Source organism: Silene latifolia, chromosome 1 (assembly GCF_048544455.1).
Source record: "Silene latifolia isolate original U9 population chromosome 1, ASM4854445v1, whole genome shotgun sequence".
In the NCBI taxonomy this organism is placed as follows: Eukaryota; Viridiplantae; Streptophyta; class Magnoliopsida; order Caryophyllales; family Caryophyllaceae; genus Silene; species Silene latifolia.
The window spans coordinates 2854360-2874620 of NC_133526.1; the positions used below are offsets into that span (position 1 = coordinate 2854360).

The window sequence follows — 20261 nt, forward strand, 5'->3', positions numbered from 1 at the left end:
TATTCACATCGGAGTTCAGTATCCGACACAACTACGGAGGTAATATTGAAGAGTCCGAACAACGCAGCAAAATTGCATAGTCGTATATAAAAACATATTATACTCCGTAAAATACTGAGGATAATCATTCAAAAATCATTAAAACTAGCCGTTACAAGAGCGTCTTCCAACGTTCTTCTTCTTCTTCTTCTCTTCTTCTTCATCGTCTTCTTCATCAATTTCCGCAATCAATCGCCTTCATTTCTCGCACACATTTTCTCGATTTCTCGATTTCAATCGACATACAAAAATGTCGTCGCAAGCTAAAGACACACCAACTGTTCGACAAAATGTCCCAAAGAATCAAGAGAATTCTAACCCTAATCTCACTAGCCCAGCCTTCAAATCCTCACCTTCTTCATCACTCCGTGGATCGAAACAAATCCATAAATCCGCGTCGAAAAACCCGACATTTGTTTCTCCTAAGAAAAAAATTAGAGAAAGGAAGTTTGTTGTGGTTGCAAAGAAGAATAATCCAAAGAAGCAGGATTCGGATTCGGGTTCGGGTGTGAATTGTAAATGTAAGGAGAAGATTAATGGGAAATGTCTGTGTGTTGCGTATGAGAATTTACGGGTTTCGCAAGAGGAATTCTTTAAGTCTAGAGATGGTAGTAGTAGTGTGGTGACAGAGGAGCATTCAGAGGTAAGTGACGGGGGTCGAAACCGGGATAAAGAGAGTAATTCGAGGGAAAATGAAGTTTGGGAGGTGTCTGATGAAAAGGGTATTTGTGAGCCGGAGGAAGGTGAATCTCCGAAAGGGTTAGGGTTAGGGTTAGGGAGTTCGACGATGAAGCGAAGGAGGGATTTGTTGTTAGAGGAAGCGAGAGCTAGTGTACCGGAGTCGGGAAAAGTGATGCATTTGGTTAAGGCATTTGAGAGGTTATTGACATTGCCTAAGAAAAATGAACAAAAGGATGAAGAGAATGAGAAGAAAGGGATTAGATGGGCATTGCCTGGTTTGCAACAACCACCTAGGGCACCAGAGACGGAGACACACGAGTCATCGTCTGGATTTTGCCCTGGGGAGTATTTCTTCACTGCTGAGAGTTTAGGGTTTGATGCTCATGTTTCCTCTTCACTTGATAGTAGTAGGGGAAGGTGTGGTGTGATCATTTTCGTAATTTGTTCGTTTTATCAATCATGCTTTCCTTTATTCTGATATGGATTTTTGTTCATTTTGTTTGTTTGTTGGTTGGTTGGTTGTAGTGTCTCAAGCAGAAGTTCCATTGGTAGTCGTAGAAGCCGAAGAAGTGTAATAATCTTTTTCCTGGCTCCAATTTGTTTAATCTAGCATTCGTTAATCGTTAGGTGTTTTGGAGAGAGTTGGTACTTATGATATTGTCTGCAATTGCAATGTACAGGGTTCATTTTCTTCTGAGACTGTTGGTGGAAGAAAATGGAAATTGAAGCAAAAACAACAGCATAGAGTCACATCCCTGAGACCTTTCAGGCTGAGAACTGAGGTGAGCTCGTAGTTAATGAATCGTTGTTCTAGTAGTAACATTCATTGGTAGTTTTTACAATGCTAATTGATTTGAAGTCGTTTTTAGTATGTATACCGTATTTGCTTTGAATCTCCTAGTTTGCTAATTGCTAGACATGAAACCTGGATTAACTGTCCTGACCTGATGCACCATCCCTACGTAGAAAAACTTAACGCAGTAAACATGAATGAAACCCATACCAAGGGTAGTGTATATATCTAACTGAGAAACTTTTATGTGGGTTAGCTTTCTAACAATCATCTGCATAGGCTGCTTTACATCGATTGATCAACCGAGTCTATCAGTTTTTTGGCGTGTGAACATTGCTTGAAAAAAAATGAAGGTAAGACTGTTAGACTGTTGCTACATTCCCTATTCGATACGGAGTACATTTTTAAAGGTTTGTTCAGATTCTTGTCTTTATGATGGCCTATGTCTTCTACTTGCGTTGATAGTGCTAGTATTCGAAGCCTCTTCTCCGCTGCCCACCGTCCCACCCCGTTTTTTTTCTTGTTCTTGCATGAGTTGCATCAGTTTGATAACATGATTTGGGTTTGTACATTAATTTCTTTTGTAGTTGCTCTTTATCACCTTGGCCTAAATCATGTTATCACTTTATCTGCACTTTCCAATTACTGGAAAAAGTTGCTTTTATGGTTCGTTCCTTGACCTTTATCTGCACATAATCTATCTTAATTTCTGTTTGTCAGAATTCATCTTAATTTCAGAAACCAGAATTCATCTTAATCCATGCTTTTCTTTGGATGCATTAGTCCAGTCCCGCCGGACTATGGGATTGTTTGAGGGGGAACAAATGGTGTCTTTCACCTTTTAATTTAACTTGACAGCCCACCCTGTTCTTTGCGAGTATAGTTGTCAATAGCTAGATAAGACTTATTCGCTTCTGTTTTTAAACATCGGAAATTGGAAATGAGGACTTTGTGTCTGTGTGTCAAATATCTAAGTAAAGGTCAATGCTCCGGCCTTGCATCGGGGCAGTAACTTTGGCCATTTTGCAACATATTCTAATTTCTAATACTGTACCTCTGCACGTTACGCCCTCAGGCTAAACAGTACAGAGTTGGTATTTTTCGAGCTTATGTTGTTGCGCCCATTTCTTTTCAAGTTTTTCTTTGTTGTTAGCTTTGTTTGCCAAGCTGGATTAGATGAACAGATTTTTAGCTATCTAGCTGCAAACTGCTTGTTACATGGGCTAATCTGAATGTACCAAAAAAAAAAAAAACATGGGCTAATCTGTCCTTCCAAGAAGAATATGAGGTTGAAGAATTCGGTCCATATTTTTTTACATGCCTTTTCGTCTTCATTTGTTCCTTTTTGAATCCCTCATATTGATTTTATGTATTATGATGATAGTTCGGAAGTTATCATTCCTATTCATAATATTTTCTGTATGCTTCCTCGGTACTTCAGCAAAGAGGAAAGGCGAAGGAGGAAGAGTTTGTCAAGAAATTGCAAGAAATGATGGCTGAAGAAGAGAAGCAGCGAATTCCTCTTGCACAGGGTCTTCCATGGACAACTGATGAGCCAGAGGTGAGTAAACCATTTTCAGTTATCCACTATTTGTGTCGCACTGTCGCCCATTCTTTAGCTCCTTGGAGCAGCAGTTTACTTCTATGTAGTGAGTAAACCATTTTCAATTTAAAAAATAATTAAATTTATCAACTAAATTGGGATTTGGTTGTCATTTGTTTGTAGTGTCTGGTTAAACCACCAGTGAAAGAAGTCACCAGACCCATTGACTTGAAGCTCCATAGTGATGTCAGGGCTGTGGAACGTGCTGATTTTGACTGCCAGGTATGATGTGAAATTGTTCCATTATTTTTGAAGCTTAGATTTTGCTAAAAGAGAGTATTGTTGACAGTTTTCAGCTAGATAGGGATTTGAAAGGACTCATTTTTACAGAAGGATAGGGATTTTTAGCTAGATCATAATATGTGATGAAATGGTTTACGACATCTGATTTGCCTTTACTCTTGTTATGCTAGAGAGTTCAGTATTGAAAATCACTAGTCCGAAACTTGAACACTTTGGTAATGTGTTGCTGTTATTTCTCTGTTTTTATCGGAACTGATTAGGGAGTGCAGGAGATAAGACATGAAACGGTTTACGACATTGCCTGATTTGCCTTTACCGCTTGCTATGCTAGAGAAGTTCAGTTTTGAGAATCACTAGCCAGAAACTTGGAACACTTTTGATGTGTTGCCGTTATTTCTCTTCTTTTATCGGAACTGACAAGGGTGGTTTTTTTCGCTCATAAGATTGCATGCTAAGTTAGGTAGAGAGGGAAGGCAAATTTAGGTTATAGGCTGCTCTCACATCCTTCGTCCATTCCATACCCCATCGAGTCAGGAGCTGCCTTTCGAGTCGTATTATAGGTCTTGCTTCCTTTAATTAAGTTTGCTGTCACTATTACTTTCGTGATTCCGTATGTACTTATGCAATATGTAAACCTTCACTTCATTGTCATTGTCCGTTAGCTAGCCTGCTCGCTTCATAAAGCTCCGCTCGTTGCTAAGAGAAAAAAGTAAACAATTGAAGAGTTGTGATTCACTCACACTTCTCTCTCTTAGTATGCTAATTGTGTTATTTCGCTTCCAGGTGGCTGAAAAGATGACATTGATTGAGCAATATAAAATGGAGCGAGAAAGGCAGCAAAAGGTGCGATATAAGAAAGAGTATTAGGATCATAACTCGCCAACTACCCGACTTTTCTGTTTGTGTATGAGTTCTCCAAGAGTTCATTTTATTTTTATCATGTGCAGCTGGAAGAGGAAGAAGAGATAAGAAGGCTAAGGAAGGAACTAGTCCCCAAAGCTCAGCCGATGCCTTACTTTGACAGGCCTTTCATCCCCAGAAGGTAATCCATCCACAATTCGGGTATACATCTCACATTATTGTCACCAGCATCTTGTTTAACATAAGTCTGGCTTGATTTCTAGGTCGGTTAGGCAGCCAACAGTCCCTAAAGAACCGAAGTTCCATTGTCCGCAACAAAAGAAGATTAAATGCTGCCTCTCTTTGGATGATTTGGGTGACTATATAAATGCAACATGAGTCAGTAACCAAAAAGAACTCCATATGATGAAGCAATTGAGTGTTGCACACCATTCTTTAAATTTTTTGGATGAAGAACGTCGATACTTTTCATCCTTTTCTGCTGGATAAAGGAAGATAGTTCTGCACTTCTGCTCGTGGGTCACTTGTTAGTTTCGGAGTTTGTCAGTTTGTTGTTTTCTCTCGTATAGCTGGGAAATGTTTATTCCAGATTAGAGATATTCATTGTGCTTTGCAAGTCCTCGACTCCGTTCTACAAACAGTGAGGAGCCAGAGTGATAGTGCCTGAAGTATTACAGAGTCCATGTTAATTAGCTTTTTGATAAATAGTTTGTACATTTGTACCTACTGCTATTAAAGTACACCTTCAGTTTAAAGAAAAGGATTGCGCATCCAAAATCGCCCTTTCTAGCTGCAAGTTCACCTCAAGTCACAGTCAGGCACCCAGTCCGGTGGTTGTGCTTGCTGACGACACACATCTCCGACATGGAAGTCCTTCCTAGTTAAAGTGTTGCTGTACTTTTCTGTACATCTATCCTAGAGATTTTGAAAGATTTCGAAGTTAAAAGTGTCAATGTACCCTTAAAACGTCTCCTTAAAACACTATTCATGTACGATAGCATATCGTCCTCGTGCCCTCTTATGATAAGATAATTACAAGTCTTACAACGGTCGTAAATGAGAATATATGTCATCTTATTTGTCTAAATATGGCATTGCAATTGAAGAGTTCAATTTTAGTATGAAAGAACAAGTTGATTGAAAAATGAGTTTATTTTAAAATTAATTTTAAATAACACGCCTGATTTTCATGATCATCATAGCACATTAGTAGTTAGTACACAATCGAATTTGCTTCTAACTCGCAAATAATAAAATTTTCATACCAACGATAATTGATCTTGTCCAATTTCAACTTGTTTGAATATTAATTTTTTCTCTATTGGGAGAAGGAAGCTATTTTTTTTATTTTTTTTTGACAGAAGGTGAATAACTTACCTCAACTCAATCAAATTCAAATAATATTGATATCCAAAGAAATTGCGCAAATAATGCAATTACAACGCGTTATGTACAACATCTGATATCTCAATTATCATCGGAATAAATTCTGATGAAGCACCTAATGGATGAAATCAGAAGAATAGAGGAAGAAAGCTGCATGGCAAGCGCTCCCCAACCGATAAATCCAGCAACATGTTTGAGGGTAACCGGTATAGCTATAATTGCAATTGTTGAAGCTCCGACCATGAAGCGAAGATGTGGACGCAGCGAGTTATTCTTAATTTATAAAGATATTTGGGTAATTTGTAATTAACCCTTGTGGGTTTTTTATCAAAAAAAAAATAAAAAAATGTCAAAACACATCTTAGAAAAACCCAATTATTAAAGACTACTTTTACCCTAAAGTATATTTAAGGCATGTTTGGTAAACAGCGGATTAATTTCAGCATAAACAGATTGTAAAAGCAGATTATAAATGACAGATTTTATCAGAAGGTTTGACTAACATATTATAATTAGCAGAATTAATTTGAGTGTTTGGTAATTGACAGATTGCGATTAGTAGATTGTTAGTTTTCTTTGTAAAATGGAGAAAAATTTCATATTTTACAATATGCTAACCAATATGCTCGGGTAAGCAACATATTGACCCTAAATATGTTGTTTCAATATGCTGTTTACCAAACACTAAAATTAGCATATTGATTGGTCAAATATGCTAAAACCCATGAATATGCTAAAAATTGGTCAATATACCGTTTACCAAACAACGTCTTACACGTTATCATTTCCGTACCGGTTTCCACTTTGGGTGGGGAATATTCCTTGTCCTAGTGTCATTTGTCTCTCTCTAAACACTGAACTACTGAAGTAGCGTACTACTGCAAAATTAGGGTTTTGGTTAGTTCAATTAATTTTAGGGTTCTTCATCAAAACCCCCAATTTCTCTCCCGCACATCAATCAGGTTAGCAAAATTGATTTTTCTCATCTTTATCGATCTTTGTTCTTCTCTAATTGTCAATAAAAGCAGCAATTTTTTGTAATTATTATCTGTTTAATTGAGCGATGTTATCATCTGTCATGAATAATGAATTGAGCCGTATGAATGTATGATTAATTATCTAGAATTGTTGTCTTTATGATTTCGTTGTTCAGCTTAGTTATTTTTTTTTATAATTTTATTATTTGTTTTAGGCAAATTCTTGTGTAATTTAATTGATTGTTTAAAGAAGAAAGAACGGAAATTTCATGTTTCTTTAGTTTCTTCTGGCGATAATTGGTCTTTTGTACATTATCAGCGATATATCCGTGTTTAGGCTGTAAAATTCACGTAAGAACAAATTCTTTAATGAGCTAGGGTAGGTATCTCAGTATCTTTAGTTTAAATTGTTTACAGTACGAGTTAGCACAAGGTACCAATACCGTGTATGGCATGAGGGTCCTAGTAGTTTCTGAATGACAGTAGTCTCGTCTATAGAGTACAATTGTAAGAACAAACTCTTTCATGATCAGTGGTAGCCGTTAGGTATCTCAGTATCTGTAGTTTGAATTGTTAATGGTACGAGTTCGCACAAGGTACCAATACCATATATGGCATGAGGGTCCTTAGTAGTTTCTGAATGACAGTAGCCTCGTCTATAGAGTAAAATTGTGTTAGGACAAGCAATAAATGAAAGGAGGGTTGTCGTTTAGGGACACGGGACAATGAGAGATTGTGTGGATCTATAGGAGAATGGTGATTAGGGGTGTCGCGTAAACAAATTCTTGACCTTGCACCCATCTATCGTCAAAGACTTGCCTACTTTAGCAACAACCAATATCACCACAGTAAATGAAAGGAAGATCGCCATTTAGGGACATTGGAGAACAAGAATTTGTGCAGTCGTATAGGGGATTAGGGGTTGCTTGAACAATGTGTTTGGCCTTGCTTCTATCTCTCATCAGAGACTTTTCTACTTCAACAACACCGACATTACCCCAATGCCCCAAGGGAAGAGCCTTACCTTTGTTATGCGTTAATATAGATAGTCGGTTCCTGAATAACCAGAATTGAAATTGTGTCGAGAATTGCATTGGAAGAATACTTATTTTTTTTTTTTTTTCAAAGGCGTCCTAGTTCATGGATGATTTATATGATGTTCTGTATCTAGTACTTTGTCCAATGTGCTATTGTCGGAGAAATTGTTCAAATGAAATGATTGTTTAGTTGTTTACTAATTGAACAGAGAGGGAGGAGATGGAAGCTACTCAAACAAATATGTCTAGTGGCTGCAGCAATCATGCAGTATCTATTGACCGTTGCAATCAATTAGCTGAAACATCAGCTTTTGTGCACCCTACAACAGCTCCGAGGTATGAATCCTATCGTGGCCTTATAGGAGCACACCCTGAGACTAAAAGGCGGGGTAGTCCCAGTAACAATCGATTTAAAGGGACTGTCAAACTTCCGGATTCTGCTTACCATCCACAAATCCCAGCCCCAGCCTCCCCGAAAGGTGAATTTTCGATGCCACTTTTTGATTGAAGTTGAAACCCACATGTTTATAAAGTGTGTATTTTATTTACATGGATATTATACTCTCTAGTTGTCGCCGGAGGTGGCTTTCCTTTTATGGTGTGTTTGGGAACAAATATTGTATTCTCAAATTTAGATTTGGACCAATTTGCATGTTTGGCAAACCTATTAGATTTGGATTTCCAAATCCCTACAAAATCCAAGTAAGGCTAAAATAAACCCATTTGAAATCCACCCTCTAACCCCCCTCATTTCAAAATCTTTATTTCACTTTACTAAATTTAAAATGAGGCATTTCAAATTAAATTCTTGTTGCCAAACACTCTCTTAACAGATTTTATTTCAGTCCATATACACCCTCAATTGTTTCTTTTTTTCACTAGATAATAAAGCCGAATAACACATTTACACATGGTAGACCCTTTGCATTGTACCATTGAGCATTTAAACTCTGTAAAAGAAGCATAACCGTTACTAATCCTGTATGTTAATCGATATTCAGCTTGCAACAACGAAATCCGTAATATTAGATTGCTTGTTATCTTGGAAAAATACGTATAAGAGAAAGTTGTGGTGGTAATGACCCCAAATCTCATTTTTGTGGTTTGCGTAGGAGTATCAAATTGTTATGTGTTCAAGAGTCGATTACAAGAATATGCCCAAAAAGTTGAGCTTCCTACGCCTACCTATGAGACCATTAAAGAAGGACCTTCACATGCGCCTTCTTTCAGGTCAACTGTAATAGTTGGTGGTTCTAGATATGATTCGCTCCTTGGGTTCTACAATCGCAAGGCAGCGGAACAATCAGCAGCTGAAGTTGCATTGATGGATTTATCTGCCTCCGGTGATAAGAAAGAATCAATTTCTGTACCTGTGGTAAGTGAGTAATATGATTTTATCTAGCATCCTAATCTTATGTTCCAGTAACTAGCCAATTAGCCATAACGTTAATATACCATGGTTTACAGACTTCTTACACTTTAGCGGTTTAATCTTTTAGTTATCTGCATTCTTTGTTTGCTAGTGTTCTACTTCCTCCTTTCCACTCAATACTATACATTTGAGTTTTGCACAAGATTTAAGGAAAATTATTATTTTATTCAAATTCACCACTTTATCCCAATTTGCCCTCACCCTTCAATCCTTTACACTCACTCTGCCACACATGTGACAAAAAATTATTATCAACCTCCTTCGACAATCCCACCAACCACCACCACTAGCACCACCACTACCATCATTCATTGACAACTACCCCACCTTCATCAGTATGTACCATCATAGACGTCCGTAGCCGGCGAAGCTAACAGACCACCACCCTCCTCACGCATCTGCCAATCGGACCACCACATTCTCAGCGGTTCTGATTCAACGGCGATATATGTTCATTTAGGTGCAGATGTGTGTTGTCGGCGGTTTTGATTGTCGATGTGACGGCGACAGAGTAGATTTGATAGTGGTGGAAGTGTCGCAAAAATGGATGTCGATGAGGGGCGAGGTTTTAGGTGATGAGACGGCGGCGAATACGGTCTGGTGGTGGATGGTTGATTAAACGGCGGCAGATCTACGTGTAGGTTAAGAAATGTGTGCGCGGCGGTGTTGGTGTTTGATGTGACGACAGTGGTGAAAGTGACAAAAATTGGGGTTATTCTTGTGGGTTAGCTAGAAGTGGTTGTGGCGGCGGTTGTGGTGGCTGACCAAGGCAAAGTTAGTGGTGGTGGTGGTGGTGGTGGCTGACCAGTGACCACTGACCAAGGCTAAGTTAGTGGTAGTAGTGGTGGTGGTGGAGAGCTTTATGGTAGGGGGCGACATTGGAATGGTGTAGTTGTTCTGTTGATGGATGAGTGGGTGGGGACTGGGGAAGGGGTATTATGAGCAAGGGTAAGCTAGTAACTTTGTCACAAAAAACATACCTATTAAGGAAATGTATACAATTGAATGGAAAAGCCCAAAAAGGAATATGTATAGAACCCATTGGAAAGGAGGAAGTAAAACATTTACATTATACTTGTAATCTCAAAAGAATTCAAGGTTGCTTAACATGCACCTTTGTAAGTATTTGTCGGCCAAAAGGTGAAAAAAGGAGTAATCAGTAAGTTACGAGAAAGTAAGCGGAAAGCGAAGGGGTAAATTTTAAGAAACAGAGTGCTGAAAATAATTTCTTTTTACTCAGTTGAGATGATTTTAACTCGTCAGATCTGGAGCACAGTTTACAACAATTGATCAAGAACTCCGAAAATCTCAAAAAACATTTTATTTTAAAACACAGTATTTAGTAGAGTTGTTGAGAACATGTGTTTAATCTATTAGTCAATTGATGTTCTGATCATCTAGATTTCTTCCTGTATTCATATCTATCCTCCCTTGTCACCCACCAATGTTGTTAGATAATTAAAATCAGGCACGTTTAATGAGCAGCTACTACAAAACCTTAGAAGCATAATTAAATACCCAAATTGAATATTCTTAATACGTGCAACTTTGACTTTATTAGTCGTCTTTGACTTCTATTTTCTCAAAATATATTAGTACAACTTTTTCTAAAAGATTACTATATGAGAACAATTCTTTCGATATATTCCCTCCATTCCACTTTTATTGTCCTACTTTCCATTTTGGGAGGATTTAAGAAATATGGGTAAATGTACAACTCTATCCCTTTAATCATAAAGAATGGGGGACAATGTCATGTTGACAAGGGGAGTTGTAGTGAAAAGATTAGGGACAATATTGGTAATTCACTCATTTACCATATTAAATTTAGAAATAGGACAATTAATTTGGAATGAAATTTGGGAAGAAAAAGGACAATAAAAGTGGAATGGAGGGAGTATTAAACATAGCAAACTTGCCGTGGTACCTTTGTATAAATATGGAGAGATAAATAGTCAAAATTGCCATCTGAGTCAAAAAAGGAGTAAGAAGGCCGATATAAAAGGGACAGATGTGATAATATGTTGCTTTGTATGCTAGCGACTGTTTGAGTTTTTTTTTTTTCCAATGCTATTCCTCTAATGAACTTGCGCTGTTGCAGCCGTTCTTCTGTCCTCAAAATATGTAAATAAAGAAGTTGTTACTCCTAGTGCAACCATAAATATTTGACATCAAAGATGTTCTGGTAATTGATTGATCTTACGCTAATCATCAGTGGTATGCAGTCTGTCCCTTGCATTGAATAGAGAGGTTACACACAATCATCATCCAGTTTATGGATACAGAACAGATGGTTTTAAGAGTTATTTGTTAAGGGACTTAAGTCCATATCCCAAAGTCGTAAAGCAATGAATCTTTGGCTCTAAAGAAAATGGACGAGGTCTAACTATAGCATCAGTAAATTACTAAAACTCAATTCAACTTCTCATTGTTTTTGCCGACCCCAAATCATTTTAGGATTAAGGCTTTGATGTTGTAGTACTAGTTGTTGTGTTGTTTTTACCTTCTTGGTCTCCTTTTTGGGAAGCAAATGCTAATGTCTCTGATGCATTATGCCTCTTGCTGATTTTTCTTGCTTTAAAGTATTGTTCATAAGTCAATTATCTGTCTTACGAGTTGGTTCTTTGTGTCAGCATGAAACTGGTTTATGTAAGAATGTACTCCAAGAGTATGCTCAGAAGATGAACTATGCCATCCCAACATATACATGCAAAAAGGAGGGTGCAACTGGTAGATCAAACCTCTTTTCATGCACTGTTGATATAGGCGGAATTCAGTACATTGGGACTGCAGCAACAAGCAAAAAAGAAGCCGAGATCAAAGCTGCAAGAACCGCGCTACTTGCAATTCATTCGAGTAGGAGTGTCGAAGGTGAGTTTGGCGGCAAAAATAATTATACAGTTGTGCCATTGAAAAGGAAGGTGCCTGAAACTTCTTTTCCCCAAGAGGAAACTCCAAAACCCAAAAAGTCAAAGAAGAATAGATACAGAAATAAACGTCTCAAGAAAACACAACCGGGTTCCTCAGATAATCAAATTCAAGCTCAAGCTGAGAACATGGCAATCTCTGTTAACAACACTACAGGCTTTCCAACTGGAGATCAGAATGTTCAAGTGGCAGGTGATGGACAAATTGGACACTGTCTGGAAAGTTCGGCTCAGGTTAACGGGGCTACAAATGTAGTTGCACATATTGGAGAACCATCTGAGGGAGAAGGTGATGGTACGGTGCAGCAAGAAGGTGACATGAACACTGGTTCAGGAGATACTGTAGTGTCATTAACAGATGCAAATAGTAATAATGGTCCTACCAATATGACCCCTATGGAAGCTTCGACAATGAAATTTATGAACCATGAGAAAGTAGGAAACGATGATCATGACGTTGACAGCATTACCCCGTTGATCAATACTCAAGCCTACCAGCAGGTTGTTTTACTAAGATCAGATTCCAGGACTGAGCCTGGTGAGTTAGGAGACGGCCCAACTGATGCAAAGGCATTGTACCTTGGTGTTGATCCATTAGAGCATCTTGTGGCCGCAAATGCCAGTTCTTTGAGGGAAGAAAGTAACACAGGAATAAGTGATGCGGTAAGATTGGATTCTAGGATCGAGCCAGGTGGTTTAGGAGATGGCCCAACTGCTGCAAAGGCAGTTTTACCTGGTGTTGATCCAGCAGAGCATGTCGTGGCCACAAATGCCAGTCCTTTGAGGGAAGAAAGCAACACGGGAATAAGTGATGCTGTAAGATCAGATTCTACGACCGAGCCTGGTGATTCAGGAGATGGCCCAACTGATGCAAAGCCATTGTCACCTGGTGTTGGCCGAGTAGACCATGTAGTCGCCGCCAATGCTAGTCTGTTGAGGGAAGAAACAAAAGTGGATGAAATTAGTGCAGTTGATACTGTCATATCATGTTCCGACCAGACTGTAAATGACGCTGATTCGAATGCTCAAGAATGAGCTCACATGGCAGCTGTATCTATGAAGGCATATGAGATAGGATTAGCACTCATAGAAATAGTCATTTACTTCATGCCTGCCTTTCATATTAATACCAATTCTTGTTACTGAACTATTCAAGACTTTTACTGTGAGCTAATTCGAGATTTTTCACTCAGATGTGTGCTCTCTTCCTGTTTCCATTTTTAATGTAACTCAATCCCGATGTTGTATCAAACAGTCCAAGATCTCAGTTTCAGTTTTGATATGGCCGATACACCTCAAAATGCAGTTGCGGAGATGGTAACATTCAAGTATACTCGTAACTGGATCTTGATGTCGTATCGTGACCTATTTTTAATGCCAGGGAAGCATGGACACACACCCTTGAAGCTAAATACTCGGAAAATTTTATTATTGGAGATATTGCCGACAGAAAAGCATTAAATGACTTTTCAAGATCTGAAATTGATTTATTCCCAAAAAAGGAAGACCCATTTGCCCTTACCCACACGGTGAAGCACTGAAATGTGAGGTGTTTAATGTCAAGTGTGTGTACTGCAGTGGAGTGTGAAGTGGAGAACATGGTGTTAACAGCTCACATGACTGTCAATTTTTTTTTTTATTAACAACGATAAACTGATATAAATAAAAAAAAGTCTCCACAGAGATCTTTTTTGTGAGTTGTGACGGGTTACAAAGACGGAGGAAATATAACCATTGCACGATAAAAGTTCCATCAAAAGCCTTCAGTCAAGAGAAAAATGAGTTTGACCTAACATATTTAATTTTGCTCATATGGTAAAAGCTTGATTATTGATTCAATCTTAAACCATGAAGAAGAAGATCTATGAACTGACATTCATTATAATGTCAAAAATCAGAAAGGAATGGGAAATTATATTAAACAACTTGCACCACAATAATAGTAATAGTAATGACACTAATGAGTATATTTAACCAATAATTAACCGTCTACCTTATAAAACAATCCAACTATAATTTGATGGAATATTTTATTTACACTGCCAAAAAAAGTCGATTGGTAATTTCCGTCTTAAAATGAATACAGATCAATATGCTCTCACTTTTCCTTATTGATGGGGCGATATTCTCGCACCACGACTGCTCAACATATTGAGCAAGGTCAAGGTATCCACAAAGAAAGTCAACGACTCGAGACAGTCTGGCCGACGAGCCCATCGGCTCACTCACTTGGTCTCGGCGACAACCGAAGCCGGGCACATATCCGCGTACTCATATCCAAGACCCTCGGCCCGCCACAGTCCATCGGCCGAGGGTACAACGGTCTTTCCACCTGATAGCCACTTGGCCACTTGGCCACTACGTGACAAAAGGTGAATGCCTATAAATACTCCTCAACCTTCATTGAGGAGGAGATCCATAAATGGACCTAATAACCACTATTCATCTGGTAATATCTTCCTTATCTCTCTACAATACACTCTTAGCCAAGTTACAACAACTTCTCTCTAAGTTTACTGACTTGAGCGTCGGAGTGAGTACGCTCGGCCAAAGCCGAGCCCTCAGTTTGTTCATCGTTTCAGGAGACCGCAAGGAGGATTCAAGCCAGGACATCATTCTACTAGCTACGAGTGGTATCAAATATCTGCTCTGGAATTATACCCGGAACAATTGGCGCCGTCTGTGGGAAGGACACTAGAAGCTAGTCATATTCATTCCCAAACAACAAAAACAAAAACACAAAAAACCCACCCAAAAAGCTAGGATGTCGAAACAACAAGTAGTCGTAACCGACGAAATCGAGCTACACCAAGATGATACATTCCACCATTCTGGAGTAGTGCAACCCTCCACCGGCGAAGTAGTCCAACCGGAATTCGGAATGCCGATAATACCGGACACACCGCCGCCCGTCAACCAGGTCACCATCATGGGACAGGTGGTTGACGTGGCAAAATCAAGACACTCCTGGACCTGGTGGGAGTACACCACTCACACAGCACGCCGACACGAGCGGCGGAAGCCGTCCAGGAGACCAGGGCCCAGAACGTGACTCCCAGAAACTTGAACGGAGCACTGGAAGAAGCAGACCCTATCAAGACGCCGGAGGAGCCCAAAGTGGTCGTGGTAAACATAAGTCCCTCTCGCACTCGGGAGAGGACATCGCCGCCGCAACACCGACGAGGCACACCCCGGGGAACCGGCGGCCCGACTCGGGAGAGTCGGAGAAGAGGCCTGCAATGGGAGAAGGAGTCCTTCCCGCTACGAGGAGAGAAGCCGGACTAGGAATGCGAGGAGTCGGTCGCCGCGTATCATCCGACACGTGGTCAAGCGACCCCTCGGTGATTATGTCCTTGACACCGCCGTACCAACTAGGGTGAAGTTGCGCGTTCACATACAAAGGAGATAGCGACCCAACCGACCACGCCGAGGCATTCGAGTCTTACATGTCGGTATGGGAGCAGCCGATGAAGTCAGTGCCGAGTCTTCCCGACAACTCGCACGGGATGGCTCGGGGTGGTACAAGGGTCTTCCCGACGGCTCGATATCTTTGCTTCGCCGACCTAAGGGACGCCTTCGTAGCCCAATACTCTTGCAACAAAAGAACGGCCGTGGAGACGTCGGACCTCTAACTATCAAACAAGAGGAGGGCGAGTCTCTACGAGTTACGTGAAGAGGTTCGACGGCAAGGTTCAAAGCGATTCGGGAGATCAACCCCGGCCGGCGACTTTCGCGACGATGAAGGGCCTCCCAAAGGAAACTTAAAAGACGAGCTCATCAAGCACGGGGTTTGGGCCTGGATGCCGCCGGAAGATGACCGATCGAGGCCATCAAAGTAGAAGACTACCACCGGACTTGGGTAGGCCCCAGGCGAGACCGAGCCCTCGGAAAGAAGAGCCGTCGGGAGGAAAGCCCGGATGAAAGGCGCCGCGGCGCAATAGGTCACGGTCCACCAGGAAACAGAACTCGACGGGCGCCGGGGGAAGTTCGGCACCATACTACCGAAAGCGATACAATGATCACACCCCCTGGTTGTATCCGCCGAAGTCTTCGCCCGAGCAAAAGCGAAGGTCGAGGAAGTGGAAAGGCCCCTAAGCCGAGGGGCGACGGTGACACAAGCCAATACTGCGAGTACCACGGCTACACCGGCCACTTAACAAACGATTGCCGACATCCAAAAATGCCATTGAGGAACGATCCGGAAGGGAGCCTAGGCAAATATATTGCCGGAGGCCGAAGAACAGATGCCGACGGATCGAATAAGAAACCCGTCTTAGAACGGAAAGGAGTAATTAATGTCGTCATCGGGGGCAACGAGAACAGCGAGTCCACTCGTGGGTACAAACGGCACCTGAATGAGCTATATCAAGCCATCAACTTTGTGCCCAACTTAGCAACCCCCGCTTCCAACATCCCCGATATGACCATCGGGAAGAAGGACTACGAAGGAGTCGTCGCTCCTCACAAATGACCCACTTACGATCCACTGGACATAGCCAACCACTTGGTGAAGAGGTGCCTAATTGACACAGGCGCTTACACAAATATTATGTATGGAGAGTGCTTTCTTAGCCTCGGTCGAAGGTTGAAGACTTGACCCCCGCACACCCGGCCCGTTGTACGGCTTCTCACGGGGCCGGCATGGTACCCACAGGGTCAATCAGTGCCGATAATGTTCGGAGAGCGAGTGCGGCCAAGAACGTTATGTCGGAATTCGTGGTCATCGATGGTTCATCCGCCTACAACGTCCTCATAGGCGAGACACCCTGAGTGAGGGCCGACGCGGTGATGTCCATCCGGGCTCGACATTGATGTATGTCTCGACCGGGGGAAGCGCATAAACTCGTCTCGAAGAACGAGAGCGATGAGGTGGTGAATATCCAAGTATCCGCCGAGGGGTGCAACCCGCAATCCTTCAAAGCGGCGAAGAAATCGAGAAAGGGAAGAGCCCATCCTTACGACAGGATGGCGAACACACGGATACCACCGTCGGCATGGTAGAGGGAGCGGAGACCGAGGAGGTAGAGATTGACCCGAGCCGCACTTTGTGACTATCGGTGTCGACACGGAACCAAAGTTCGAGCCGCTCTCCTAGATCTGCGAGGGAAAACAAAGACGTCTTCGCCTACTCGGCGGCCGAAATGCCGGGCGTGAGCCGGGAGGTAATCATTCACAAGCTAAACGTACTCCCCACCGCTCGCCCTGTCAAGCAAAGGATGAGAAACTCCTCGGTAGAGAAAGATGACGCCATCAAAGCCGAGGTAGATAAATTACTAGCGAATGGCTTTATTATGCCTTGTACTTATCCTGAGTGGTTAGCCAACGTCGTGATGGTGAAGAAATCATCGGGGGCATGGAGAATGTGCGTAGATTTTACCAACCTTAATAAAGCATGCCCCAAGGATTGTTACCCTTTGCCTCGGATAGATAGCTTAATCGACGCCACGGCGAGCTACACCATCTTGAGCCTGCTAGACGCCTTCTCGGGATATCACCAGGTATTCATGGATGAGGAGGACATGCCTAAATGCGCATTCATCACCGCGAACGGCACATACATGTACAAAATGATGCCGTTTGGTTTGAAAAACGCCCGGTCAACGTACACCGATGGTGGACAAGGTGTTCCAAAGTCAAAAAGGGCGAAACATTGAGGCTTACGTCGACGACGCTATTGTGAAAAGCAAGTCTGACAGCGAGCACCTGGCCGATTTACGGGAAACGTTTTGTTCACTAAGGAAATACAAGATGAAGCTCAACCCAATGAAGTGCAACTTTGGTGTCCGGGCAGGTAAGTTCCTCGGTGTACTCGTCGGTGCGGAGGCATTGATGCCAATCCGAGATAAAGTCCAAGCAATCCTAAATCTGCGGAACCAGGAATCGGAAAGAGGTTATGATGCTTGACCGGAGAATGGCGGCTCTCGCCCGTTTCATCTCTCGGTCGGCCAAAGACAAAGCACCCCATTCTTCAAAGTGTTGAAAGGGAATAAAGACTTCAGGTGGGGGGGGAGGGGGAACAGAGCGCGGCTTTCAAGCAACTAAAAGCTCATCTTCAGACCCTCCCGACTCTGTCCGGGCCGATACTAGGGGAGACGCTATACACAGTACATAACGATTACCTCGGCCACGGTCGGCGCCGTGATCATCGAGGAAGAAGACAAACAAAAGAACACCCAATCTACTTTGTCGACCATACACTCAACTGACTGACCGCGAGAGAAAAATTACCCGCTAATTGAGAAAGCGACTTTCGCCGTCGTCATTGCCGCGAGGAAGTTAAAACCCTACTTCGACGCTCATCCCGTGACGGTCCTAACCGACCAGCCTTTGGAAAAAGCTTTGGAGAAATTCGAACAATCCGGTAGGCTTATCAAATGGGCGGTAGAACTCTCTGGCTTCGGCATTCAGTACAGACCAAGGCCCTCGATAAAGGGACAAGCACTTGCAGATTTCCTGGCCGAATGCACATATCAAGAAGAGCCAAACCCAGGCGTATGGGAGGTTTACACCGACGGCTGCTCCACGACGAACAGCTCGGGAGCCGGCATCCTTATCATCAGCCCAAACGGAGACGAGTTTGAGTACGCCTTGAAGTTTACCTTCTTGGCCTCGAACAACGAGTCCGAATACGAAGCGGTGATAACCGGGGTCGAAATGGCCAGAGCCGCCGGAGCAGAACACATTGTGTTGAAAACAGACTCACTTTTGGTTACTAACCAAATCAGAGGAGAGTTTGAGGCTCGGGATGACGGGATGGTAAGATACCTGGAAAGGGTAAAAGCTGACATAGCAAAATTGAAATCTTTCCAAATCCAATGTATCCCCTGGTCCGAAAACAACCGAGCCGACGCTCTCTCAAAACTTGCCAGCTCAACCGTCAGAACGTCGGTACCAACCGTCTTTGGTAGACATCGGGAATGCGAAGAGCATCACCGGACCATCGGCATGGTGGGGACGTGGAATCCGAGACGACGTGGATGACTCCGATAATGAAATACAAACTCACAAGTGAGTTGCCGGATAACCGCAATCTCTCGGCTAAGCTCAAAAGGATCGCCGCCAGGTACTTGGTATTCGAAGGGGAACTGTACAGAAGGTCCGTAATAAGACCACTCTTGAAATGTGTTGGTCCGACCGACGCAGAGCTAATACTGACAGAGATTCACGAGGGCATATGCGGACACCACATGGGGGCAAGAACACTAGCCCACAAAGCTCTCCGAGCCGGCTACTTCGCCCACCATGCTCCAAGATTCCGGGGCGAAGACCAAGAGGTGCACGAACCGCCCGGATGCATGCCCGTGTAATACATGCTCCTTCCCGAGACCTCTGGCAAACCGGTGCTTAGTCCCCTTCCTTTCGCACAGTGGGGGATGGATATGCTAGGGCCGTTTCCAACGGCCTCCGGAGGAAGGAAGTTCTTGATTGTCGCCGTTGATTACTTCACCAAATGGGTTGAAGCTGTAGCGATGCACGGCAAAGACCACACGGCGTCGAAAAGGTAATCCGGGAGAATGTTATAACCCGTTTTGGATTGCCCCAAGTCATGCTATTTGACCACGGCCGAGAATTTTGGAGTGACCTGATAATGAACTGGTTAGAAGAGCTTGGCATCAAGTATGCGTATTCCTCCGTCTGCCACCCACGAGCAACGGACAAAGGAGGCGACCAATAAGACAATCCTCAACGGTTTGAAGAAGACGGTGGAAGACCTTAAAGGAAGATGGGCCGATGAGCTACCGGCGTCCCGTGGTCCCTACGGACCACCGAGAAAGAAGCAACGGGTACACTCCTTTCCATTTAGTCTACGGATCCGGCGATCCTACCAATTGAAGCGACGGTGCCAACATTCGAACGGATACCTTTAACCCTATCGAAAATGAGGAAGGCCTTAAAGCCTCCCCGGATCTAGTCGAAGAAAGCCGAGATACGAAGACGCCTCAATTTGGCAAAGATACCAAAACCGGATGAGAAGAGCCTACAACCGGAGAGTCCACAAGAGGGACTTAAAAGTAGGAGATCTAGTCCTAAGAAAGTCGGCCGCCACCAACAAAGGAAGTATTCATGGTAAACTAACGGCCAAACGGGAGGGTCCTACAAGGTGGTTGAAGAAAAGAGGCCGGTACATACCTGACAGACATGGAGGGTGTGCCTTTGATGAGCCATTGGAACACCGACAACTTAAGAAAGTACTTTGTATAGCGGCGGAGGTGTCCAAACCCAATGTGGACACCCCAACGCGTGATCTTAAATGAAGAAACAACCAAGTTTTCCGTCCAAGT

The 20261-nt window shown here is 42.6% G+C and overlaps 2 protein-coding genes across 4 annotated transcripts; both read left to right on the top strand.

The window, feature by feature from the left end:
- The first annotated feature begins 33 nt into the window (after positions 1-33).
- On the top strand, positions 34-4980 carry LOC141592936 (microtubule-destabilizing protein 60-like). 2 transcript variants are annotated; one of them, XM_074413835.1, is made up of 8 exons: positions 34-1137; positions 1246-1291; positions 1401-1502; positions 2955-3074; positions 3240-3338; positions 4143-4202; positions 4307-4401; positions 4484-4980. In XM_074413835.1, exons 1-8 carry the CDS (start codon positions 290-292, stop codon positions 4596-4598), a joined length of 1485 nt encoding a protein of 494 aa, XP_074269936.1. In that variant the 5' UTR covers positions 34-289; the 3' UTR covers positions 4599-4980. The 2 variants fall into 2 exon arrangements, with proteins under 2 accessions (XP_074269936.1, XP_074269943.1); XM_074413842.1 differs by lacking the exons at positions 4143-4202; positions 4307-4401; positions 4484-4980 and adding an exon at positions 3691-3816 and having other exon boundaries at positions 117-1137.
- A 1317-nt stretch (positions 4981-6297) lies between these two features.
- LOC141592895 (uncharacterized) lies at positions 6298-13171 on the top strand. Of its 2 annotated transcripts, XM_074413792.1 has the most exons (5): positions 6405-6568; positions 7830-7930; positions 7967-8099; positions 8733-8995; positions 11686-13171. In XM_074413792.1, exons 2-5 carry the CDS (start codon positions 7841-7843, stop codon positions 13012-13014), a joined length of 1815 nt encoding a protein of 604 aa, XP_074269893.1. In that variant the 5' UTR covers positions 6405-6568; positions 7830-7840; the 3' UTR covers positions 13015-13171. The 2 variants fall into 2 exon arrangements, with proteins under 2 accessions (XP_074269886.1, XP_074269893.1); XM_074413785.1 differs by having other exon boundaries at positions 6298-6568; positions 7830-8099.
- The last annotated feature ends 7090 nt before the right edge of the window (positions 13172-20261 follow it).